Source organism: Podarcis tiliguerta (assembly GCF_965153285.1).
Source record: "Podarcis tiliguerta genome assembly, chromosome: 7".
Classification (NCBI taxonomy): domain Eukaryota; kingdom Metazoa; phylum Chordata; class Lepidosauria; order Squamata; family Lacertidae; genus Podarcis; species Podarcis tiliguerta.
Window position 1 is genome coordinate 83,043,563 of NC_139540.1, and position 25,686 is coordinate 83,069,248.

The window sequence follows — 25,686 nt, forward strand, 5'->3', positions numbered from 1 at the left end:
AAAGGAAAGTTAAACTTCCTTTACCCCTAGACTGCTCAGGCTTCCCCTTGGTTGCTATTTACGTTAAAAAAAATGTATACTTCAGTGGTGTTAATACAATTATAGTCATATCTAGTTTAGCTTTAGAGGATAACACAGAGTAGTATTTCACCTATATTTGTTATATATCAAAGATGATACCAAAATATTAATTGCCCATCCACACACACACACAAAGCAAAATCTGCCTTTGTTTAAAAGCTGGATTACATAGTGATAACACTTACTTTGTAACTGCCAGTGCCTTAATTGTTATTTTCCCATCTGGTAATGTGATTGGTCCATTATACTTAAAAGTATTATGATCTCTGTAATTAAGTTTCCTAAAGAGCTGTGGTTTACTTCCATCAATAGTATAATATATGGTGACATCAGGGGTATCTGAAAGATGAAAAAAAGGATGTTATTCTTCTCCCCTCAAACACTAATTTCTATATGAAAATATTCCTTTAAAAAACCCCACAAATTTAAATCACAAGAATAGACTTCCTGCGAGCAGATGTCTATCTCCCCCTTAAAGACCATGAATACATTTTTCTCTGTACATAAAAATATACAGTATTCAGCTGCAATCTATACAGTATTTGTACAGCCTGGAAGCAAGCTTTCCCAAAGAGTAGTTAAACCACAGAGCCTAGGACTTGCTGATCAGAAGGTTGGCGGTTCGAATCCCAGTGATGGGGTGAGCTCCCATTGCTCGGTCCCAGCTCCTGCCAACCTAACAGTTCGAAAGCACATCCAAGTGCAAGTAGATAAATAGGTAAGGTAAGGTAAGCGGCGTTTCCGTGCGCTGCTCTGGTTTGCCAGAGTCATGCTGGCCACATGACCCGGAAGCTGTACGCCGGCTCCCTCGGCCAGTAAAGCGATATGAGCACCGCAACCCCAGAGTCGGTCACGACTTTAGTAACTGCAAGTTGCAACCTACAACAATGCTGCGATTTAGCAGCTGCACCAAATAGGATTGCCTGTGTTTTAGCTAGGCGGAAACTGGAGCCTTGTTGTGCTTTTGGAGGATTCAGAAGGGAACCCCTTTCCCAATAAAGTGCTAAAGGCTCTAATCCAGGGCTGTCAGCACTGAACCAGAGCACTTTATGGGGTGGGCAGACACTGTTGCAGAGTAAGAAAGGGAAGAATTTTCCCTTTCCCCATTCTCTTTCTAAACTCCTGGCACATATCTGATTTCTCCAGTGCTGATACACCTGATGATCATCTATAGATCTGCAGAAAAACAGTGCTACTTCGGTGGAAGAAGATTGGAAGAAATTTAAAGACTATTTACAGAAATACTGCAAAATGAATGTTAGAATGATGTTGGATTGAAGTTAAGTGGTTTTTAGCAGCAATGCTATAAAGGAATATGTAAAAATGGATTGTTAACAGGTGATAATTTAAAGCTATAATATATTAAGATAAAAGATTAAGATAAAATCAAAGAGGGAAAGGATTTGCTGAATTAACTAATTGAACTGGAATACAAGAAAGGGAGGTGTGAGGAGGTCAGGGAAACAAGCAAATGAAAGATAAGATATGGAAAGACTGATCTGTTTTTAACTGTTTTTACTTTGTATTTTCTTTTTCTTTTTTTCCCTTATTTTTGTAATATGTTGAAATTTTAATAAATATCTTTCAAAAAAAGAAAAGAAAAACAGTGCTACTGAGCCTCAGGTGTTGAAGGGCACTTTCTCCGTGTGTGCATTTTCCTGAAAAAACACGCCATTAGCTTCAGTAGCATATGATTTTTATGGGAAATGAAGCAGGAGCCATGTATGCCTCCTTCCAGGAACTCCTGCAGCCCAAGCTGGTGCCAAGCATATTCCTCTGCTTTCCTTTGGAGCACATCAGTGAGCCTGAGATTGGGTCTTGTCGTCTGGGCAGCATAGGACCCCCAGGCTTGCACTTTGACTTCACCCCTGGAGTCACACTCCACTGTCTCTCAAGACAAACAGATGCCAACAACAGCATTTATTGAGAGAAGTGAATAATTTGGGGGATGGTGAGTTCCTTTCTTTTTTGAAGTGCTATGTTATAAACGCTTTTGCCATTTGTGCCCCCCCCCCCAATTTCTTTATGTCCTTGCTAATAGTATGTAATAGCAAAGAAGAAGAATTTAATAATTTATAATTTCTACCCTGCCCATCTGGCTGGGTTTCCCCAGCCACTCTGGGTGGCCTTCAGCGGAACATTAAAAACAGAATAAAACTTCAAACATTAAAAACTTGCACAAACAGGGCTGCCTTCAGATGTTTTCTAAAAATCGGATAGTTGTTTATTTCCTTGACATCTGATGGGAGGGTGTTCCACAGGGTGGGTGCCACTACTGAGAAGGCCCTCTGCCTGGTTCCCTGTAACCTCACTTCTCACAGTGAGGGAACTGCCAGAAGGCCCTCGGTGCTGGACCTCAGTGTCCGGGCTGAACGTTGGGGGTGGAGACGCTTCTTCAGGTATACTGGGCTGAGGCTGTTTAGGGCTTTAAAGGTCAGCACCAACGCTTTGAATTGTGCTCAGAAATGCACTGGAAGTCAATGTAGGTCTTTCACGACTGGTGTTATATGGTCTCAGCAGCCACTCCCTGTCACCAGTCTAGCTGCCACATTCTGGATTAGCTGCAGTTTCTGGGTCACCTTCAAAGGTAGTCCCACATAGAACGTGTTGTAGTAGTCTAAGCGGGAGATAACCACAGCATGCACCACTCTGGTGAGACAGTTTGCGGGCAGATAGGGTCTCAACCTGCGTACCAGATGGAGCTGGTAAACAGCTGCCCTAGACACAGAATTGACATGCACCTCTACGGACAGCTGTGAGTCCAAAATGACTCCCAGGCTGCGCACCTGTTCCTTCAGGGCCACAGTTTCCCCATTCAGGACCTGGGAGTCCCCCACATCCACCTGCCCCGTCCCCCCAAAACAGTACCTCTAACCACCATTTTTATGCTGTCCCAGATAAATGCCTGTAGTGGGTTGGACAAGAGCCAACAGGTGTGATTCTTACCTTTGTACATCAGGCTACATTCATTTATTCATTCACACTCCTATGCACACCTCTCTCCATCCAGCACAAACAAGAGGCATTATCACAGTTCAAGAACATGCAACCCTCTTGCCCAGAAGGGTTTGGGGCAGAGCTGGAATGAAGTGTGATCTAGGGAGAGGCCTGGAGGGCTGTGTTTCATCTCTGGACCTGAGTTTCCCCACCTCTGTTTTAAAGTGTCTTCCTTTTTACAAGATGAAATCACTTATGAAGTGAAATGGAAAGACCAGCAGTGTGTGTGTTGCACATATAAAATGAAACATATAGCATGCATTCTGAGCTGTAGCAAATACCTGATTTGATCTCTATAAGTGTATTTGTATCTATTTCATGTTTAGCTTTGCCTGGTGTTGAGAATCGTAGTGGTATAATTTGAGGCACTAAGATGGATCCAGCAGTCATTTTCCCCTCAAGGTCTATTGGAACAAAGCAAAATATTATTTTGAACATAGCAATGCAGTAAGTAATACATACGTACATGCACTCCAAGACTGAGGCTGCAATCCTATTCATACTTACCCGACAGTAAGCCCACTGTAGCCAGTGGGATTTACAGTAATTCTATCTAAATAGAAATGGTTATGATCTCAACTGTGCATGCTATGAATTGCAGGAGGATTGCTGTAAACCTCTCCTCTTGGGATCCTTGAAAGGCTGTTTGCATGCCAGTATCTTCCAGGGAAGCTCAGTGGCACTATCTGAGGCGCACTTGCTGAGTCAATGAGATAGGTCACCTGGATCTAGGCTCTGCAACAGGTGCTAGGAACTTCTTGGCCCTCCAGATGCTAATGAACTACAATTCCCATCACCCCCAGCATGCATGCTCAGTGGCCACGGTTGATGGGAGTTGTAGTTCAGTAACATCTGGAGGGCCAGAGGTTCTCCACACCTGCTCTAGGAATCCCTCATTCAGGGGGCTCACTTGGCCCCCTTAAGTTTTAGTCCTCAAAAATATCGCTGGAACCATTTTATGCTGTCTGAGCCTCAGAATTTGATCGTGATTATCCTGTTTTCAGTAAAAAAAACAACCCACAAACCAATTTAATCATTGTTTTGTTATGTTATGAGCGGCTTCCCTGTAGGAAACTGGGGGATAGGCAACCAAGCATCACCCTTCGTCCTGTATCTTTTCCCGTCCTCGTCACCGGGGAGAACCACCAGGTGCAACAGAAGGGCCCCGGAGCCACCACCCTTCCCGCCGGCGAACGAGGCAGCCCCAGCCGCCCCTCAGGCGACACTCACCGGCGGCCTCGCTCCGGGCCTAAGGCTCGTCCGTCGCCACGGCAACCGCAGCCTCAATTTCCCTCCAGGCCCGCCCCACAACGGGCGCCTTCTGTTGACGTCACCGACCCCGTCGCCACGGCAACCGCAGCCACTCTTTCACGCCAGCCCCGCCTTCCCGACGGGCGCCTTCTGCTCACGTCACCGACCCCCCTTCCACGCGACTGCCCTGGTCTCGCTTTGCGACGGAGGCTTCCGCGATGGCGGACGCGAAGGCCCCGGAGCCGCTAGAGATAGAGAGCAGGTAAAAGCCGAGCCCCAGTCAAAAGCGACGCCTGCACCCAGAGGATCCGGGTGCCGCAGGGCTTTGTCCTCACCCGCGTCTTCGCAAGCGACGTGGAGGAAGGAATGGGTGGAAGTGGGGAAGGGGTGCCAAACAGCGCAGGGGTCACTCAGGCAGGAAGAACCAGCTGCACAGATATAGGTGGGGAGGGGGACACCTGGCTTACTAGCACTAGTACATGTGAAAGGGACCGAGGGGGTCTTGGTGGACCACAAGCTGAGCAGGAGTCCGCAGGGTGATGCGGCAGCAAAAAGAAGAAGAGCTGATGCTCTCCTAGGCTGCATCCACAGAAATATACAGTCATGCCTCATGTTATGTTTGCATCATGTTACATTTTTTTAGGTTGCGTCCTGCAGCGACCCAGAAGTACCAGAAAGGGTTACTTCCAGGTTTCGCCGCGTGCGCATGCGCAATAGCTCTAAATCACCCTTCACGCATGCGCACAAGTGCCAAATCGCACCGCGCTCCTGCACAGATATGGCGCTTCAGGTTACGGGCTTTTCACGTTGCAAACGGATCCCGTTCGCAACCAGAGGTACAACTGTAGTGTCCACATCAAGGGAAGTTATAGTGCCACTCTATCCTGCCTTGGTTAGACCACACTTGGGAGTCCAGTGTCCAGTTCTAGGCACCACAGTTTAAGAAGTGTGTTGATAAACTGAAGCGTGGGCAGAGGAAGGCAGCCAAGATGATCAAGGGTCTGGAGAGCAAGCCTCAGGAGGAAAGGTTGAAGGAGCTGGGTATGTTTAGCCTGCAAACGAGGAGACTGAGAGGAGATATGATAGCCACCTTGTTGTTGTTTAGTCGTGTCCGACTCTTTGTGACCCCATGGACCAGAGCACGCCAGGCACTCCTGTCTTCCACTGCCTCCCACAGTTTGGTCAGACTCATGTTTGTAGCTTCGAAGACACTATCCAACCATCTCGTCCTCTGTCGTCCCCTTCTCCTTGTGCCCTCCATCTTTCCCAACATCAGGGTCTTTTCCAGGGAGTCTTCTCTTCTCATGAGGTGGCCAAAGTATTGGAGCCTCAGCTTCACGATCTGTCCTTCCAGTGAGCACTCAGGGCTGGTTTCCTTCAGAATGGAGAGATTTGATCTTCTCGCAGTCCATAGGACTCTCAAGAGTCTCCTCCAGCACCATAATTCAAAAGCATCAATTCATCGGTGAGGGAGTCTTGGTGGACCACAAACTGAGCAGGATTCCGCAGGGTGATGCAGCAGCAAAAACAAGAGCTGACGCTATTCTAGGCTGCATCCACAGAAATATAGTGTCCACATCAAGGGAAGTTATAGTGCCACTCTATCCTGCCTTGGTTAGACCACACTTGGGAGTCCAGTGTCCAGTTCTAGGCACCACAGTTTAAGAAGTGTGTTGATAAACTGAAGCGTGGGCAGAGGAGGGCAACCAAGATGATCAAGGGTCTGGAGAGCAAGCCTTAGGAGGAAAGGCTGAAGGAGCTGGGTATGTGTAGCCTAGAAAAGAGGAGACTGAGAGGAGATTTGAGAGCCACCCACAAATATCTAAATGGCCATCTCATGGAAGACAGAGAAAGCTTGTTTTCTCCTGCTCTGGAGGGTAGGACTTGAAACAATGGCTCCAGGTTACAAGAAAGGAAATTCCAACTAAACATCAGGAAGAACTTTCTGACAATAAGAGCTGTCTGACAGTGGAAAGGTCTCCCTCGAGAGGTGGTGGACTCTCCTTGCTTGTAGGTTTTTAAGCAGAGGTTGGATGATCTAGTTAAGATTGCTGCATTGCAGTGGGTTGAGCTAGATGACTCCTAGGGTCCCTTCCAGCTCTCCAATTCTATGAGGAGTCTCTGGAGATACATCTCCCCAGGCACGTTTTAGCACCATCCAGTATCAGCATATACCGTATTTTTCGCCCTATAGGATGCACTGTCCCACAAGGCGCACCTAGTTTTTTGGGGGGGAAATAAAGGGGAAAAAATTATTTCCCCCCAAGGCGCGGGGTTGGGGCGGGGGAAGCCCGAGCTTCCCCCGACCCCAGCCCCCAAACAGGCAGCTCTCTGCAAGCTGTGGGAGCCCAGCGCTGGCTCCCGCTGCTTGCTGAGAGGTCCGCGAAGCCTGGACGCACTGAGCTCAGCGCGCGCAGGCTTCAGCATGCAGGCAACTCTCCACAAGCAGCGGGAGCCCAGCGCTGGGCTCCCGCTGCTTGCAGAGAGGTGCGCGAAGCCTGCATTCGCCCCATAGGACGCACACACATTTCCCCTTCATTTTTGGAGGGGGAAAAGTGCATCCTAGAGGGCGAAAAATACGGTATAACCGGTAGATTTAGGCGACAGATAATAAATTAAGGCACAGTAGTAGACAACATCTCACATTGTCAGATGGCAGATGATGTCCTTTTCAATACCCCTCCTGTCTCTTCCTCAGGGGAAACCGAAACAAACCAGACTTTTCTACCATGGTCTCACCCCAGGTGAAAGTCACTGTGCCTGACCTACAATGCCATGCTCTGACAAACAGTGCAGGACTGCCCTACCCCTGTAGCAACGCAAAACAGTCCTCCCCACTGCCCACAACAGAGCTTGTTCTTACAGCAAGGCAAGCTCTGGACCACACTCCAGCGGCATTCAGTCAACCAGTAGTCAAATGGCATCCGACACTGCAGTCGCCACTCTTACCTGCAGGCAGATATCTCACTGGACAAACAGAATAAGGCAGGCAAAAGCCATACAGTCTTGAATATACCAGGCTGGTACCAAACCAGCCCCCTCTCCTAGTCTTTTATCAGTCGGTCCTTAAGGGGCAGTGTTGCAGACACTCTTCTTGTAGCAAGGCAGGCTGTGGACCAGGCCATATTCAGTCAGCCAGCAATTTGCCTTGGTTTGATTCTCCAGGGAGCTTTTAGCCTTTTACTCCCTGGTGTAGAGTAAATGGCTTGCGTGTTAGTTCTTGATTTTTTTTTTTAATAATTGATTTTTATTCAGTTTCCAATATACATTCCATCCGTATTTAACATTCGCATCTTACATATACATCTTTTAGACTTCCCTCAGCCTATCTGACAATTTTCCGTATTTTCACTACTACTCACATTTCTTAAATTTATATTGCACTTTACCATTCTTGATCTTATCATATCTTTCAAGCAACATTTCAATCAATCTTTTTCACAAAGCTTCTTGAAAGCCAACAAGCGTTAGTTGTTCCTCACATACAATTTTGATATACTCTGTAAATTTATTCCAGTCCTCGGTAAATCTCTGATCGCGTTGGTTCCGAATTTTTCCCGTCAATTTGTCCATCTCTGCATATTCCATCAGCTTCATTCTCCATTCTTCCCTAGTCGGCATTTCTTCCTGTTTCCATTTCTGGGCCATCAAAATTCTTGCTGCTGTCACTGCATACCTAAATAATTTCACATCGTTTTTTTTTAAAAATTTCAGTCCCTACTATTCCTAATAGAAATGCTTCTGGTTTCTTAATAAAAGTATATTTCAACATTTTTTTCATCTCATTATAAATCATTTCCCAGAAGCCTTTCACTTTCTTACATTCCCACCACATATGGTAAAATGTTCCCTCTTTTTCCTTACATTTCCAACATTTGTTACTGAGTTTATATGGTGTAGAGTAAATGGCTTGCGTGTTAGTTCTTGATTATTTTTCTTATTGTTATAGGTGTTTGCTTTCACATCTTTTTTCTGCTGTTGTTTTCTCCGTGATAGTTCTTGTTTTTTTAATTGCAATTTATATTTTTCTTATTAGTTATTTGGGACTTAAGAAAAGAGTAGATATAGAGGCTTTATGTTATGTTAGTTGTGGATTTGTTCCCTAATTAGTGGTACTTTACTTGCTATTTCTACTTTTGCCAGGATCATTGAGCTGTGCCATCAGTTTCCCCAGGGTATCACAGACCAGGTGATTCAGAATGACATGCCTCACATGGAGGCTCAGCAACGGGCAGTGGCCATTAACAGGCTGCTCTCAATGGTAAGACCTTCCCTCGTTCTGTTGTTGCTTGTCTCAAAAGACAACGGAGTGCACCTAGTTCTTTGACAGTATTTAAACTGGATTATATATCAGGATAATGAAAGTTACCGTATTTTTCGCTCTATAAGACGCACCAGACCACAAGACGCACCTAGTTTTTGGAGGAGGAAAACAAGAAAAAAATATTCTGAATTTCAGAAGCCAGAACAGCAAGAGGGATCACTGCACAGTGAAAGCAGCAATCCCTCTTGCTGTTCTGGCTTCTGGGATAGCTGCGCAGCCTGCATGTGCTCCATAAGACGCACACACATTTCCCCTTACTTTTTAGGAGGGAAAAAGTGAGTCTTATAGAGCAAAAAATACGGTAAGTGGTTAACGTGCGTAACAACCAGCTATTGTGCATTTTCATGAAAACTTGTGGAGAATGTGCACATAATCTGCTCATCGAGAAGAATTGCGTGTAAGGGGAGAAGCATGCTTCTGGGAGACTTTACATACTTATTAGAGAATGTTCATATTACTCAGAGAATGTATGGAATTCAGCCAGGATATGGACCTTATTCAAAGCCTATTGGAGAATGTTTGTATCTTGGCTACATTCTCTGGGCAATATATGTAACATGCTGCTTTAATTTTTGCTACTGCTGGCAGAAACACCACCACATTTGTGTTCTGCCCACTGAGCCCTCTGCATGTGTAGCAGGGGCCTCTGGTGGCAAACGGGTCCTTGATCATATCCGAGCCCCGTCTAGCAAGCAACATCACAGATTTCAGCCTTCTCTTGAAGGCCACTAATCTAGCTCATCTCATAATCTTCATCCATTTGTCTAGCTTTGCTGCTTAGAACCATTTCACATAAAGTGGTACCTCGGGTTACAGACGCTTCAGGTTACAGACTCCGCTAACCCAGAAATAGTACCTCGGGTTAAGAACTTTGCTTCAGGGTGAGAACAGAAATTGCATGGCAGCAGCGGTACCTCAGGTTAAGAACAGTTTCAGGTTAAGAACGGACCTCCAGAACGAATTAAGTTCTTAACTTGAGGTACCACTGTATTGTACAACAGCAAATCAAGGTTTACTATAGAACATATGCTCAATAGAGAACTGCAGCCAAATTTCCCTGACAAATATATCTGTGTCCATAAACTTGTGCCATGCATATCCACACGTGCCATGCATATCCACACGTGTCCATAAATTTGTGCCATGCATATCCATAAACATGTGCACACATTACAATTTGTAGAGTATGCCTAAAAATGTAATCCATTTAGGTGTCCTTCACAGTGGCGTAGCATGGGTTGTCAGCACCCGGGGCAAGGCAAGTAATTTGCGCCCCCTAACCCGTGGATTTTAGTAGGGGCAGAGAGCTGCGAGCGCGCCCCCCCCATGTTGCGCCCGGTGCGGCCGGCCCCCCCTGCACCCCCCCCCCGCTACGCCACTGGTCCTTCAGAGTCACGAAAATGAAATGTATAACATCTTAGGGGGAGAATATTTTTTTTCTGATCCATTTAGAATGAGTATTAATTATATAAGGGAATATGCAGTATTAAATTAAAACAGTCTAAGTTTATTACTGAGTGTCTTTCATATTGCATCCTAATGTTAAATCATTATTTTAGAAATCTGTCAAAATATTACAACAATGTGTATTCTCTTAGGGACAGCTGGATCTGTTGAGGAGCAGCACTGGCCTCCTCTACAGGATCAAGGAATCTCAAAATGCTGGGTAAGCTGTGCTCTCAAAGCATCAACACTTTTTCTGTTTCTGTCACTGAGAAATTGATGGACATAATTGTAATTACCATGATACTGTAGTTTGGAAAATCACCTTAGGTGAAGGAACATTTCTAAATAACCAGTAGAAAGCTCTCTCATCTGTGGTCAAATTCTAGTTTCTTTTTGACATCTCAAAATATGTATAGTATTTATTTATTTATTTCATAAAATGTACCGTATTTTTCACCCTATAGGACGCACTTTTTCCCCTCCAAAAATGAAGGGGAAATGTGTGTGTGTCCTATGGGGCGAATGCAGGCTTTCGCTGAAGCCTGGAGAGCGAGAGGCGTTGGTGCGCACCGACACCTCTCGCTCTCCAGGCTCCAGGAAGCTATCCGCAAGCCTTGTGCACCCGGGGGGAGTTCCCCCGGGCGCACAAGGCTTGCAGGCGGCAGCCTGCAGCGCGGAGCATGGGGCGCCCTCCGGGGGACACCCCGTGCTTCGCGCAGGTGTCCGCAGCCTGCCGCCCGGCGCGTGGGGCGCCCTGAAGCAGAGCGCCCCTCGTGCCGGGCAGACATCGACCAGCCCCACAAGCTCGGGGAACCGCGGGGAGGCGCAGCGCCGCCATCCCGTTGTTCCTCGAACTGGTTTTGCGGGGCAAATAAAGGAAAAAAAATTCCCTTTATTTCCCCCCCAAAAAACTAGGTGCGTCCTATGGGACGAAAAATTCGGTATATGCCTCTTGATTGTCTTGGGGGAGGGGGAACCTCAAAGTTGTTTAGTATTTAATTTCACACTGATCAAATCCACTGAGATTTTCAAAAACTAAACACTATTCACTTCTTATTTTGTCATTCTGCAGTAAAATGAAGGGATCTGACAATCAGGAGAAGCTGGTGTATCAGATTATAGAGGACGCAGGAAACAAAGGTAATGTGCTTGTCTGTCCCTTTGTGTTTTCCACTTTATGGTCTTCTTCACTGTAGCTTTTTAATTCCTGAATGTAGTGGAGTTAGAAAGGTTTTATTTTACTTGGAGAAATGGCATTAAATAAAGGAAAATAATGTGGGGATGGTATTATGAGAACTTGGATACATGTAATATGTTAAAATATGATTCATGCTCGAGATGAATTAATTTTCCTTTTTTTAAACAACCAAAACAGGTATTTGGAGCAGGGATATTAGATATAAAAGCAATCTTCCGTTAACCGAGATCAACAAGATCCTGAAGAACTTGGAAAGCAAGAAACTCATTAAAGCTGTGAAGTCTGTAGCGGTGAGTAGCTCATCATTTTGAACTAGCTAAACAGTCTGTACTGCCTGACCGTTGTGTGGGGGTAAAGCATTTCTGTTGTGTAACAGAAGAAATAGCTCTTAAGAGTCGTCGTCTAATTGTGGTTTCACCTGTTAAATCATGGGTAGGCAAACTAAGGCCCGTGGGCCGGATCCGGCCCAATCGCCTTCTCAGTCCAGCCCGCGGACGGTCTGGGAATCAGCATGTTTTTACATGAGTAGAATGTGTCCTTTTATTTAAAATGCATCTCTGGGTTATTTGTGGGGCATAGGAGTTCGTTCATTTCCCCCCCACCCCTTCAAAATATAGTCCGGCCCCCCACAAGGTCTGATGGACAGTGGACCGGCCCCCTGCTGAAAATGTTTGCTGACCTCTGTGTTAAATGGTAGAAATACAGTGGTGCCCTGCAAGAGGAATGCCTCGCAAGACGGAAAACCTGCTAGACGAAAGGGTTTTCCCTTTTGGAGGTGCTTCGCAAAACGAATTTCCTATGGGCTTGCTTCGCAAGACGAAAATGTCTTGCAAGTTCCTGCGGGGTTTTTTTCCTCCCCCCCCCCTTTTCCCCAAGCCGCTAAGCCGCTTAACAGCTGATCCGCTAAGCTGCTTAACAGCTGATCCGCTAAGCTGCTTAACAGCTGATCCGCTAAGCTGCTTAACAGCTGATCCGCTAAGCCGCTTAACAGCTGATCCGCTAAGCCGCTTAACAGCTGATTGCTAAGCCGCTTATCAGCTGATCCGCTAAGCCCGCTAAGCTGCTAATAGCGCTAATCTGCTAAGCCGCTAATGGGCTTGCTTTGCAAGACAAAAAAACCCGCAAGACGAAGAGACTCATGGAACGGATTCTTTTCATCTTGCGAGGCACCACTGTAATGGGTTAGTCTCTAATGAGCGCCCTTGACTGGGAGCTGCTGCCATTCCTGGTTCCTGGAGGTGGTGGCCGTGGTTGGGTTGGCCCTCTGTCCTGGATGCTTTAGTTGAGATTCCTGCATTGCAGGGGGTTGGACTAGAATAGATGACCCTCAGGGTACCTTCCAAATCTAAAAGTTCTGTGATACTGTGCGCACGGGTCCTGCTTGCTGGTTTCACACAGGCCTCTGGTTGGCCCCTGTGAGAACAGGATGCTGGCCTAGATGGGGCACTGGGCTGATCCAGGCAGGCTCTTCTTATGCTCTTAAAGAAATGAGGCAGTGCTGCTGCTGCCCAGACCTCTGCCACGGACGCTGACAGAGCCACCCATAGACCCACACCATGGTTGTGCCTGTGTCTCATGAGACTCAGGAACCGAGAAGATGCAGACTTTAAAAAAGAATGGGGGAAATTTATAATTTACTTAGGAGACCACTGTAAACAAATAAAAACGTTAGCTGGACAGTAAAAATAACTTGTAAAGAAATGGATAATTTAGAGAAATGAAAACTTTAGAGACTTTAGAAATGAAAATTTAGAGAAGGTAGTGATATGGGGAAACCCAGCCAAATGGGCGGGGTATAAATAATAAAATTATTGTTATTATTATTATTATACAGTCATACTTCGGGTTACAGACGTTTTGGGTTGTGCGATTTCAGGTTGCGCACCGCGCCGAACCCGGAAGTACTGGAATGGGTTACTTCTGGTTTTCGGTGCATGCGCAGAAGTGCCGGATTGCAACCCAAGCGTGCGCAGGCGTGGCACTGCGGGTTGTGAACGTGCTTCCTGCACGGATCATGTTCGCAACCCGAGTGTCCACTGTACAGTATGTAGTTTTAGAAAAATTATTTTAAGGACCCATGTAGGGGACAGGGGGAGGTTGCGAGATTCAGAGAATCTCATATATGGATATGGTAAAAGTTTTTCTCCCCCGTTATTTTGAATTTGTTTTTGTAAAAGCCAATGAAAAATATTAAAAAAAACAAAACGAGCACACAGAATGTAGGGCAGGTAGAGGGGAATATACAATTGTTCTTAAGCAATTCCCTTTGGCAGAGTCAGAGAGATGCAGGCACACAACTGCTTATGGCATTTTCCAGAATACACATGTTTTCATAGAAATCATAGAATTGTAGAGTTGGAAATGGACCCCAAGCCCAACCCCTGAACCCCTTGCAATGCAGGAATATGCAGCTGCCCCGGACAGGGATTGAACTTGCAGCACTGGCATTCCCAGTCCCATGCTCTAACTAACTCAGCAATCCAGGCTTAATTTTTCTGTCTTAATGAAAGAGGACATTTGAACAAATCCTGTACCATTAATCCACTAGGCTTCCAAGAAGAAAGTGTATATGTTATACAACCTCCAACCAGATCGCTCTGTGACAGGAGGAGCTTGGTATAGCGACCAAGACTTTGAATCTGAATTTGTAGAGGTGCTCAACCAACAGTGTTTTAAGTTCTTACAGACCAAGGTGAGTGTCCTTGTTTTGTGCATGATTCTTTGTGCCATGTCAGACTGCAATCCCAATAATGTGCTTTGCGGTTTTCACTGATAGCATATCTCGGCTGGCCAGCTGTGAAGCAGGAAGAAGCAGCTGCTAGGGGACATTCTGCAGGCATAAACTCACAAAGTCCTTTAACTGTCTCCAGTTTTCCTTATTCCTAAAAAGGCAATCCCAAATACTGTAGAAGAAATATATTGTTATATTCTTTGTCACCAGTGCTGGTTGCGTTTTTGGGGGTGCTGTTGGTGATGAGCCCTGATATTGTTAGTTTGAAGGGTTCCATCACACTCCAGTGTTACCCAGAAACAGAATATAGGATGGGTCTCTGCAAGTATCTCAGACACTAAATGCCTTCCATATGGTCGCAAGGAACAAAGTAAACTCAGTGATTTTTTTTAAAAAAAAACTGGCGGTTTAAGGGTGTCTCATGTTGGTTCAAGCACCACAAAGCTGGCTGATTTTAGTTAATTAATTTAGTTACATTTGTTTTGAATTTTACTTATTTTTATTATATGTGTATAACTATGTATATTTGTTTTTTTAATATTTTTGTGGTTTGTGTGTGTGTGTGTTTTTCTACATTTTTGTTATGTACAGTGGTACCTCGGGTTAAGAACTTAATTTGTTCCAGAGGTCCGTTCTTAACCTGAAAAGGTTCTTAACCTGAAGCGTGCTTTTGCTAATGGGGCCTCCTGCTGCCACTGCGCCACTGGCGCGCAATTTCCGTTCTTATCCCGGGGCAAAGTTCTTAACCTGGAGCAACCACTTCCTGGTTAGTGGAATTTGTAACCCAAAGCGTCTGTAACCTGAAGTGTCTGCAAGGTACCACTGTAAAGTGCTTAGAGACCTCTTCGATTAAACTGCATATAAATCTTCCTAAATTAATAAACCAAAAACAGTGCCTTAACATGCATGCCCCACAATCGGCAACAATGCACAATTGTGATGCAAGTTGTGTTTCCTAACACATTCCATCCACTCGCAGGTTCCCTTGGCCTTTCAGGCCCAGATGCAGCGGGGAGGCTGGCTACTGCCCTCCAGATTGCCTGCTCGCTCGCTCTCCTTCTGAAGCGAATGCAACTAGCTCCGTAGTCAAACCACTACGCTACACTTCCCCTCCATTGGGGACAGGAGCACTGTGATGCTAACAGTGCAGTGCTGGCAGGCAGTGTTGCCTAGTGGTTTGACTACTGGACTGGCTAAAGACATGCCATATGGTTCACAGGAATGCATTGCTATATTTCCCACATACAGTGGTGCCTTGCAAGGCGAAATTAATTCGTTCCGCGAGTTCTTTTGTTGAGCGAGTTTTCTCGTCTTGCGAAGCACCACTGCAGTTAAACACTAACAACGGCGGGGAGGGGCGGGGAGAAGCAGGGCAGCTGCCACAGCCGGTAGCTCGGACTCACCCGCGCCTTGTGGCCACCGCGCGACGCGGCTGCTGGAGGGCAGCGGGGATCAGGAGCGCGACTCTGGCTGCAACGCTGGCTGCTGGCGGCAACGGCTCTCTGAGGGGAGCGCTCAAGGGCGGTGGGCAGTGGTGCGAGGCAGCCGGAAGGTGGGAGGGAGCCGGAAGAGTCGTCAGCCGGAAGGTGGGAGGGAGCCGGAGGAGCGGGGAAGCGAGCGTGCGACCGTCGCCATGACAGGAGAGGCAGGGCTGTTTCGTCTAGCGAAGCAAGCCCTTTGGAAAATCCGTCTTGTGAATCACCTCAGAAAACGAAAAACCCTTTTGTCTAGCGAGTTTTTCGTCTTCCGAGGCATTCGTCTTGCGGGGTACCACTGTACTTAACCTCACTGTGTCCCAGAATGTGAGATTAAATACTGGATGAGAACCAGCCCTGTGCGAGTGAGTCTTTTGGGGAAGGGGGTCCAGAACCTGATGCATGTGCTTTACTGCATGTGCTTGGCCACTGATCCCCACGTCCAATAATCTCACTAAAATTATGTTAAACTAGGAACGTATCCTCCTTTACCGATGCAGACTGGCTCTGCCACACACCGTGCTTCTGTCTGTTTTTTGTAGGCCGAAGCAGCTCGAGAAAGCAAGCAGAACCCCATGATCCAGAGAAACAGCTCGTTTGCATCCTCTCACGAGGTGTGGAAATACATCAGTGAGCTAGGTGTCAGTAAGGTGAAGCCGTCGTTCTATTTCTTTCCTTGCATTTTCTGCACAATGATCAATACTGCATTGTAGCTATGGATAATTGGATATTTATTTTTTAGCTTCAACTCAACTTTAGCTCCATATTTCTCTGATGATCCTATATTTCAGAAATATCCTCCCCAGGGAAATAGTTACTTTGTTGGTGTATAGGAGAGCATTAAAAGCTTTTTATCGTTATTACAGTCTGCATTTGCGTAATCTTACTTTATCGGGTTTTCATTTCCCCCCTAAAAATTTCATCTCCTATGGTTATTTGCTAAAGTTTTTTTTAAAAACAATGCTCAGTTAAAAAAAAAGAACAAATATTTGGGCATGGGCTTAGAAAGTGGTAAAATAAACCTTATGGCTTCACACTGGGGGGAACTATGGGAGCAGTCAGTAAAACTTTCTTTTTACTGCTTGTTTTCCTTTGTCTGTGAAATCAGAGTGTTGCGGGTAAAGGCATTCAGCTGATTGTTGGCGCTGGCCTTGCAAGCACCGCCATGATCCCTGTGTCTCCACTCCCAGTGGGTTGATCAGTGAGCCCCAGTTTTGAAAGGAATAATCAGGAGCTTTCATTGCGCCTGTGGAACCGCATCCTTACCTGTTCCACACCTGATGTCACATATAATACACCACAAAGAACTCATAACCCACCTACTCTCAGCAGCCAGAAGCATCATAGCCAGACACTGGAGAGACCTGTCAGGAGTAAGCATGGACCAATGGTACCAAATAGTATGGGAAACAGCCTTACTAGAAAAATTAACTAATAAACTGAAACTGACACGGGGACAAACAGAAGAAGACGCCTTCACCCCGGTCCTTCTCCCCTTTATCACATACACAGCCCAACAGGACAATGACAATAATCCACCAACAGCATACAAATCAATATGGCGAACCTGATCCAAAACACCCACCCACCTCACTCACACACGAAAACAAAGATCACCACAGCCAATCACAAGCAAACAATCACACCCTAGGCCAACCCCAACCTCTCTCACCACCAAAGGAATACAAGTGAACAACACAAGCAACGCTGACCCCAAACTCTACATACATTAAACATAATAGAAACACCGCCACCCGACCCCACCCCCATCCATCTTCCCTCTCTCCACCCCCCCTTTCTTTTTTCTTTCTTTTTCCTTCTCCCCCTAATGCCTCAACAAATGAAACGGATTTGTAAAAATGTTACATGGGGAAAAAAAATACGAGGCATTACACTTACTTCTGTAAAACAAGAAAATCCTTAATAATAATTAATAAAAAGACATACGCTTCAGGTATACAGTGGTGCCTCGCAAGACGAAAAGAATCCCTTCCGCGAGTCTCTTCGTCTTGCGGTTTTTTTCGTCTTGCGAAGCAAGCCCATTAGCGGATTAGCGCTATTAGCGGTTTAGCGGCTATTAGCGGCTATTAAAGGCTTAAGGGATTAGCGGATTAGCTGCTAAAAGGCTGTTAGCAGCTATTAAAGGCTTAAGGGATTAGCGGATTAGCTGCTAAAAGGCTATTAGTGGCTTAGATCAGCTGATAAGCGGTTTAGCGAACAGTTGATAAGCGGCTTAGCGAAGAGCTGTTAAGCGGCTTAGGGGCTTGGGAAAAAGGCTGGGAGGGGAAAAAAACCCTCAGGAATCGCAAGGCATTTTCGTCTTGCGAAGCTAGCCCGTAGCAAATTCGTCCTGCAAAGCACCTCCAAAACGGAAAACCCTTTCATCTAGCGGGTTTTCCGTCTTGTGAGGCATTCGTCTTGCGGGGCACCACTGTATATATCATGTCAGGTGTAGGGCAGGTGGCCGTGGCTTGGTAAAAAGGGCCTTGCAGGTCAAATGGAGACCTACGCTGGTCCTAATTAGGCATGCGGGTGGTTTAGGTCCAGCAGAAAATGCTGCTGTTGAACTACCAGCTCCTCATTCCCTCTTCGGCTCCCAAGAAGGTGTAGTTAAGCGGTATATAAATTGTTTTTAACAATAATAGATGAGGTAATTTTCCATGCTGCCTTAAGTTCCTGCTTGATAAGCCTTTGATTTTCTTACTGTTATTTCCTAGCACCTCTAATTTCTGTGGCATTAATTTCAATTTTTGTGCAGTGTTAGCCGTAGTCTAGAAGTAATAATAATAATAATAATAATAATAATAATTTTTATTTGTACCCCACCCTCCCTGGCCAGGGCCGGGCTCAGGGCAGTTAACACCAAATATAAACTACAATAAAACGTAATAGAAAAGTTAATTAATTAAAATACGGCTTGAAATAAAGCTTAAAGTATTGATAATTAAGATATCGATACATATCTTCGTTTGAAAAAGCTTCTTCTGTTGTTTCATTTTTACAAACCCCCTTTTTAGGTGGAATTGTCAATGGAAGATATTGAAACCATTCTCAACACATTAATCTATGATGGAAAGGTAGAAATGACCATTGTTGCTGCAAAAGAAGCAGCTGCCGGCAGCGTGGACGGGCACATGAAACTGTACAGAGCCGTCAATCCCATCATCCAGCCTACAGGCTTAGTTCGGACGCCTTGTGGACTCTGTCCGGTGAGTTACTTCTCAGGAATAACATGATGGTATTTAGCTAATCTGACATATTTAAGCTTATTTCTCATTTAGACAGCCATTCAGGCAGGTCTGCAGAGAACATACATAACAGATCCTATAAGCTGTAAAATGTTTAAGCAGGAATAGAACAGGCCGATGATTCATGTAGTCCAGCATCCGGTTTTCACAGTGGTCAACCAGAGGCCTGTGGGGAAATTGCAAGCAGAGTTTGAGCACAACACTCTCCTCTTGTGACTTCCAGCATTTGCTCTTGTGTTATTAGCTTCTATTTTGATAGAATTTTTTTTTGGGGGGGGGGGGACCTACAACAGCTGTGTTTACAAAAAAATCAGAAATGTAATAAGGTTAAAAGGGTAAAGGACCCCTGGACGGTTATGTCTGGTCAAAGGCGACTATGGGGTTGTGGCGTTCATCTTGCTTTCAGGCCGAGGGAGCCACCGTTTGCCTACAGACAGGTTTCCGGGTCATGTGACCAGCAGGACCATACCGCTTCTGGCGCAACGGGACACTGTGACCAGTGCCAGAGCGCACAGAAATGGCATTTACCTTCCCACCGCAGTGGTACCTATTTATCTGCTTGCACTGCTGTGCTTTCGAACTGCTAGGTTGGCAGGAGTTGGGACAGAGCAACAGGAACTAAAACAATAAACAGATACACAGAACATAGTAGCTGAGGGTAGCTTTAAAGAAACTTATCAGAAATTGTAGACATAGATTTTTTGGTTTTTTTGAATTTTTATTTTTTACCAACAACCAAAACACAAACAGTGAAACCCCCCCCGGCGGCTGATACATTGGGTATACATGATCAATAATAACATATTCAAATCAACCATATGTACAATTTTATATATGTTAACATTCCTCCATCCACAAGGTTTATTTAACTTTTAACATTTTAATTGCCCCAAATTGTTCAAACCTACCCAAATAATTCACTATTTTCTCAAACCAATCCTCCTCTTTCTCACTGACCTTAAACCCTTTCATTCTGTGTATCTTCACAGTTAGATATTCTAAAATTATAATATTACTCAGTTTTTTCCTCCATTGGGTCACCCCTAGCTTTTCTGCATTTTTCCAATTACTCGCTATAACCTGTCTGGCTGCAGTTACCATCAATTTTACCCATTTACATTCCTCTTTTGTTTTTAACTCGGTGCTACTCAGACTAATAAGAACCATTAATTTAGATATTCCCACCTTCCTAATTGTAGACGTAGGTGATCAGAAGCCTCAGAAAATAAAAATGTCTTCGTGAGGTATATAAAGGAGGCAAGCAAACTATCTGGAGGATGGAATTCCACAACTAGTACAGCACAACTAGCGGCCCCCCTCCCATTCTTCAGCCACTGCCTACATCTCCTCAGGTGGTAGAGGCATCAAGGGAAGGACCTCTGAAGATCTAAGTAAATGGCTATGCTCAAGTGGGAGAAGTCGCTCCATCAGCCATCTGTGTCCCAGGCTGTAGGCCAGGACATATTTCATTTTTAATTGTCCTTGGAAACAGCTGAGAAGCTGTAAGCACTTGGTGAAGCATGCCCAGCAGCTGGCCCCAGGTTGTACCATAGCGGCTGTAATTTGAAACAGCTACTGTTATAATTTAAGAGAGAATGTAATGAAAATGCAATACAGATGGTACCTGACCCCGGTCAGACTGGCAAAAAAGTATTAAAACTGTAGTGATATCTGTTGGAGATGCAACAATGGGGCAGGAATCTTTCTACATATGTGGTGGGAGTGCAAAGAGATAGTGGGGTTCTGGGAAAATATCTATATCAAATTGAAAAAGATGTTTAATAATAATAATAATAATAATAATTTTTATTTATACCCCGCCCTCCCCAGCCAAGGCCGGGCTCAGAGCGGCTTACAAGCAATAATAAAAACAAGTTAAATGATTACAACTTAAAAACAAAATTAAAAAATACAACATTAAAATATTGAAACATTAAAATATTAAGATGTAGTCTCATTGCAGGAGGAGAAGGAAAAGAAAAAAGAAAGAGAGGGAGGGAATCAAATTGGCTCCAAGCCAAAGGCCAGGTGGAGCAACTCTGTCTTACAGGCCCTGCAGAAATAAATCAGATCCTGCAGGGCCCTGGTCTCGTGAGGCAGAGCGTTCCACCAGACCGGAGCCAGAGTTGAAAAGGCCCTGGCTCTAGTTGAAGCCAATCTAACTTCCTTAGGGCCCGGGACCACAAGGGTGTTGCTATTTATGGACCTTGAGGCTCTCCGTGGGGCATACCGGGAGAGGTGGTCCCGTAGGTACGAGGGTCCTAGGCCGTGAAGGGCTTTAAAGGTCAAAAGCAGCACCTTAAATCTGACCCTGTACTCCACCGGGAGCCAGTGCAGCTTGAAAAGCACTGGGTGAATATGCTCCCATGGCAGAGACCCCGTGAGGAGTCTTGCTGCAGTATACTGCACCTGCTGGAGTTTCTGGGACAGCTTCAAGGGCAGCCCCGTGTAGAGCGAATTACAGTAGTCAAACCTGGAGATGACCTTCGCATGGATCACTGTGGCCAGGTCGGGGCGGGAAAGGTAAGGCACCAACTGCTTGATGCAGCGAAGGTGGAAAAATGTCGCCTTGGCTGTTGCTGTAACCTGCGCCTTCTTGGAAAGGGAGGAGTCAAGGATTACACCCAAACTCTTAACAGAAGGCAATGGCACTAATTGGGCCCCCACAAGAGAAGGGAGTTGGTCCCTCATCCCCATGCCATCCCGACCCAGCCATAGCACCTCTGTCTTCGAAGGATTTAGTTTCAATCGGCTCCCACGAAACCATCCAGCCACAGCTTCCAAGCATCTGGTCAGTGTGTTTGGGGCCGAGTTTAGATTTTCATTTGGAAAAAAGCCAGAATCCTTTCTCTTAGGCATCATGTCAGAGGAAATAAAAAGAATGGTCAGACCAATATTTATGTATGCAACTACGGCGGCAAGGTTATTGAGTGCCAAAAATTGGAAAAGCAGCAGCGTCCGAACTAAAACAGACTTCCATCTAAAGTATTCCATCTAAGGGGATGGAAAACTTCCATATTGCCAAACTAACAGGGAGGATAAGAGGCGATATGGTACAAAAAGTGAATAAAGAGTGGGCTATCTTTAAGGAATATATCAAAATTTATGTGGAAAAAGTAGAATTTCTGACAGATATTGAGTGAATCCAGAAAATGATTAGAGTGAAAGGAGAGTAAAGTTAAGATAGAAGAAGAGATTAAAGAAATAATGAAATGCGTTTAAGGCAATTGGAAAAAGAAAGTAGCGTAACAAGAACGGCTGGAAGTCAAGTCACTTGGTGGGTGTCCGTGTGGGGTTGGTGTGTAGGTATGTGGATATGTACAGTATAGGTAGATATTATATAGAGTAATGTAGGTATGTTTATGTTATGAATATAAGGCAGTGTGTTATTTACGTGTATTGTGTAATTGTGTAAATGTATATTTATGTGTTTTATATGTCAATAAAATTTATTTTATAAAAGAAAAAGAAAAAATGAAATAGCTACTGTTTCTGACCAGTATTCAGAAGGTGGCCCTACATACAAAACAGCAAACTATTCTGGAGTTTACTAGGAGTACTTTGTCAGAACTGAGCGTCAGCTTGTTGGTCCTCGACCGCTTCATTCCTAGTTCCAGACAAAGCACTTCGGTGGGAGAAATGGAGAAGAAGCCAGCATGCCGTGGGCATCCAACTTCCAAGTCCCAATACAGTGGTGCCCCGCAAGACGAATGCCTCGCAAGACGGAAAACCCGCTAGACGAAAGGGTTTTCCGTTTTTCAATGCGCTTCGCAGGACGAATTTGCTATGGGCTTGCTTCGTAAGACGAAAATGTCTTGCGAGTCTTGAGGTTTTTTTCCGTTCCCCACCCCCTTTTTCTAAGGCGCTAAGCTGCTAATAGCCTTTTAGCAGCTAATCCGCTAATCCCTTAAACCTTTAATAGCCGCTAAACCGCTAATAGCGCTAATCCACTAACAGGGTTGCTTCGCAAGACGAAAAAACCGCTAGACGAAGAGACTCGCGGAACGGAGTCTTGCGAGGCACCACTGTATAACCTTGTGCAGGGGCATATATAGTTATTAAAGAATATGGAGGACAGGATGAGATTCTGCAGTGATGCAATAAATAAAAATAAAGAATGATGATGCAGAATAAGCAGATAATGCATACCCTCCAACATTTCTCCAGTGAAAATAGGGACGCCCTGAGGAAAAGCAGGACATTCTGGGATTAAATCAGAAAATTGGAGTGGCTTCTGTAAATCCAGGACTGTCCCTGGAAAATAGGGACACTTGGAAGGTCCGGATAATGCATATGTTTCCCTTGGTGAGAGCAAGAGTTTTCTGCAGGCCCTAGCAGTGAAAATGGGGGATTTCATCAACAATCAGTTGCCCAGGGGAGGAGCCTTATTAAATCCATATGACCCCCCCCCCCCCCCGCATGCGCTAAGGAGATGATTGAGAAACTAACATGCAGTCCTTTGGGCTGAATGGGGCTGTATGTATGCACATATAGCAAATGACATAAACTAATTGTATGTATGTTTAATTCTCTTCCTAGGTTTTTGATGACTGCCATGAAGGTGGTGAGATATCTCCATCAAATTGTATTTATATGGTAGAGTGGTTAGAATTTTAGCAGTAAGTGGAGAGAGCTTATTGCAACCGAGGTTGATCAACCTTCTAATTATGGACACTGCTTTTCTTGAAGAAGAAGGCAAAAAATCCTTGACGGTGTCTTTGCTGTGGCAAAGACTCTGATCTCTCTTTGGGCACTGACTGGACACATGGAAAGAAAGGGGTCAAGACTCCGAAATTGCTTCCTGTATGAACTGTATGCAGGCACAGAGTTCTGCATATTTTTTAGAGATGCAAGTTATATTTTGACCTTTTGGGAGATTTGTCGATTCCTGTGCTAAATAAAATAAATAATTTAAATTGCCATTGAGTCCCACAGTGTGCATCTTGAATCATAATATGGTAGAGAGCAGCTGAACAAGAAGCAGCCCTGTTTTGTGGTACTGGGTGGGCACAATCCACCCAAATGTTCTCTTGTTGAAGCCGGCTGAAGCAGAGATATTCTTGGAAGTTCTACATCTTTTGTTCTGGCAAATCTTTTCCAGGTGTTTGTCTTAAATTGTAAAATCCAATCCAGCGAAAACAATGGATTCTAAGTTGAGTGTGAGCGATGTCCAAGTGGTTTCTACTGGTTGGAAGGCAGGAAATTAGATCAGCAATTTTCTTTGCTTGTAGCTTCTCTCTGTTGACGGACTTTGAGCTTCATTTCCTGTCCTGCTTGGAGCATTGCCCACTTCTCTGTGTTATGTTCTCTTACTTTTAGCTCTTGCTGCCGCCTTTTCCTGCAGCCTTTTGCCATTCCGACTCCTTAGATCTCTATTTAAAGGGAGAGAGACCCTCTTTACCTCTGGCTCGCCAACCCCCCACCTCCGGCTTCAGCAAGGAAAATGAAGGTCTCTTTGCCATCCCAGCACATTCATGTGGTTATAAACTTACACACACCCTCCAAAGGCCTGGCCAAATTACTGCTAAGTATTCAAACTTTAGTGTACAGGATGTTTCATAACTTGTTTTGCCTTGGCGTATTTATATGATCTTACATTTTTATATCAGTTTACAGCCTTGACTTCTTCCTCAATATACTGGGTTTTGTAGTTTCCGGAGGGCAATACTCCCTTGTCCCTCTTTCCTCATATACAGAGAAATATTCATTTATTTCATGAAAATTATATTCTGCTCGATTGTAAAAACCTCAAAATGTTTTACAAAGAGAAGAAAAAATCAGTAAAAACTTTATTTGAAACAATCAGTAAAATGTTGTTAAAAAAAGAGAAACACTGAGAAAAGATAAACTGAAGACAAAACACACATCAACACTTCATATCTAGGTAGGCTTGTCCTCCGTTTTCGAACATAATCCGTTCCGGTAGACCATTCGACTTCCGAAACGTTCGAAAACCGAAGCATGCATTTCCGGAAGAATTTACTTATGGAAAACTCAAAATGGAAGCTGCGTAGCATGTTTGACTTCCGAAAAGCATTCAAAAACCGAAGCAGTTACTTCCGGGTTCTTGGCGTTTGAAAACCAAAACATTTGACTTTCAAGACGTTTGAGAATTGAGGTATCACTGTACAGTTAAGGTGACTGTCTAATGTCAGTAGGCACGGAAGGTGCAGCCACTATAATACATTTTTTTTTCAAATGCGCTGTGGTCTAAACCACTGAGCCTAGGGCTTGCCGTTCGGAAGGCTGGCGGTTCAAATTGAATACGGGGTGAGCTCCCGTTGTTCAGTCCCAGCTCCTGCCAACCTACCTAGCAGTTTAAAGCACATCAAAGTGCAAGTAGATAAATGGGTACCGCTCCGGCCAGAAGCGGCTTAGTCATGCTGGCCACATGACCCAGAAAAACTGCGGACAAACGTTGGCTGCCTCAGCTAGTAAAGCGAGATAAGCGCCGCAACCCCAGAGTCGTTCACGACTGAACTTAACTGTCAGAGGTCCTTAACTTTACCTTTTAAAATAGGTTTTATGTGTGGCACCTGTAACGGTACAATTTCTGCAGATTGAAGTGGCTGAGCTGGCACATTTGGGGGAACATAATCTAGTTTTTAAGGACTTTATGTACTAATAGTAACACCTTAAACTTGACCTTTTGGCAAACTGGCAACCAGTGCAAATCTCGGAGCGCAGGTACTATATGCTGACATTCCTGTCAGCAATTGTGCTGCAGCATTCTGCACCAACTGCAGCTTTCAGATGTAGCATGAGATAAGCTCTACATAGAGCACATTGTAGTAATCCTGATCTATATTTTGCTCTAGGAGGCACACTGGGTGTCAGATGTGATTCCCCCCCCCCCCGCCAGCTGTCCTACCCCACTGTAGGAGCTTTGGAGGGGATTGTGTATTTTGTATCACAGTTGTGTGTTTTGTATCACA

At 45.0% G+C, this 25,686-nt stretch overlaps 2 protein-coding genes across 7 annotated transcripts in view; one reads left to right on the forward strand and one right to left on the reverse strand.

Moving 5' to 3' along the window:
• Window positions 1–4,385, reverse strand: part of DZANK1 (double zinc ribbon and ankyrin repeat domains 1) — a 29,064-nt gene extending 24,679 nt beyond the window's left edge. For 3 of the 4 annotated variants that reach the window (XR_014513139.1, XM_083448733.1, XM_083448731.1), the window contains exons 1-3: window positions 4,179–4,385; window positions 3,360–3,482; window positions 267–420 (exon numbers count right to left, since the gene is read on the reverse strand). Coding sequence is in view for 3 of the 4 variants with exons in the window: in XM_083448733.1 (XP_083304859.1) it covers window positions 267–420; window positions 3,360–3,468 (263 nt within the window). In the remaining variant the exon portion in view is untranslated. The remainder of the gene's footprint in view (window positions 1–266; window positions 421–3,359; window positions 3,483–4,178) is intronic. The other variant, XM_083448732.1, reaches the window with a different exon arrangement.
• Window positions 4,386–4,464: 79 nt separating this feature from the next.
• POLR3F (RNA polymerase III subunit F) lies at window positions 4,465–23,673 on the forward strand. 3 transcript variants are annotated; one of them, XM_083448804.1, is made up of 9 exons: window positions 4,465–4,591; window positions 8,473–8,590; window positions 10,252–10,319; window positions 11,172–11,239; window positions 11,475–11,587; window positions 13,846–13,989; window positions 16,046–16,153; window positions 18,521–18,712; window positions 23,291–23,673. In XM_083448804.1, exons 1-9 carry the CDS (start codon window positions 4,548–4,550, stop codon window positions 23,366–23,368), a joined length of 933 nt encoding a protein of 310 aa, XP_083304930.1. In that variant the 5' UTR covers window positions 4,465–4,547; the 3' UTR covers window positions 23,369–23,673. The 3 variants fall into 3 exon arrangements, with proteins under 3 accessions (XP_083304930.1, XP_083304929.1, XP_083304928.1); XM_083448803.1 differs by lacking the exon at window positions 4,465–4,591 and adding an exon at window positions 7,025–7,073 and having other exon boundaries at window positions 16,046–16,117; XM_083448802.1 differs by lacking the exon at window positions 4,465–4,591 and adding an exon at window positions 7,042–7,073.
• The last annotated feature ends 2,013 nt before the right edge of the window (window positions 23,674–25,686 follow it).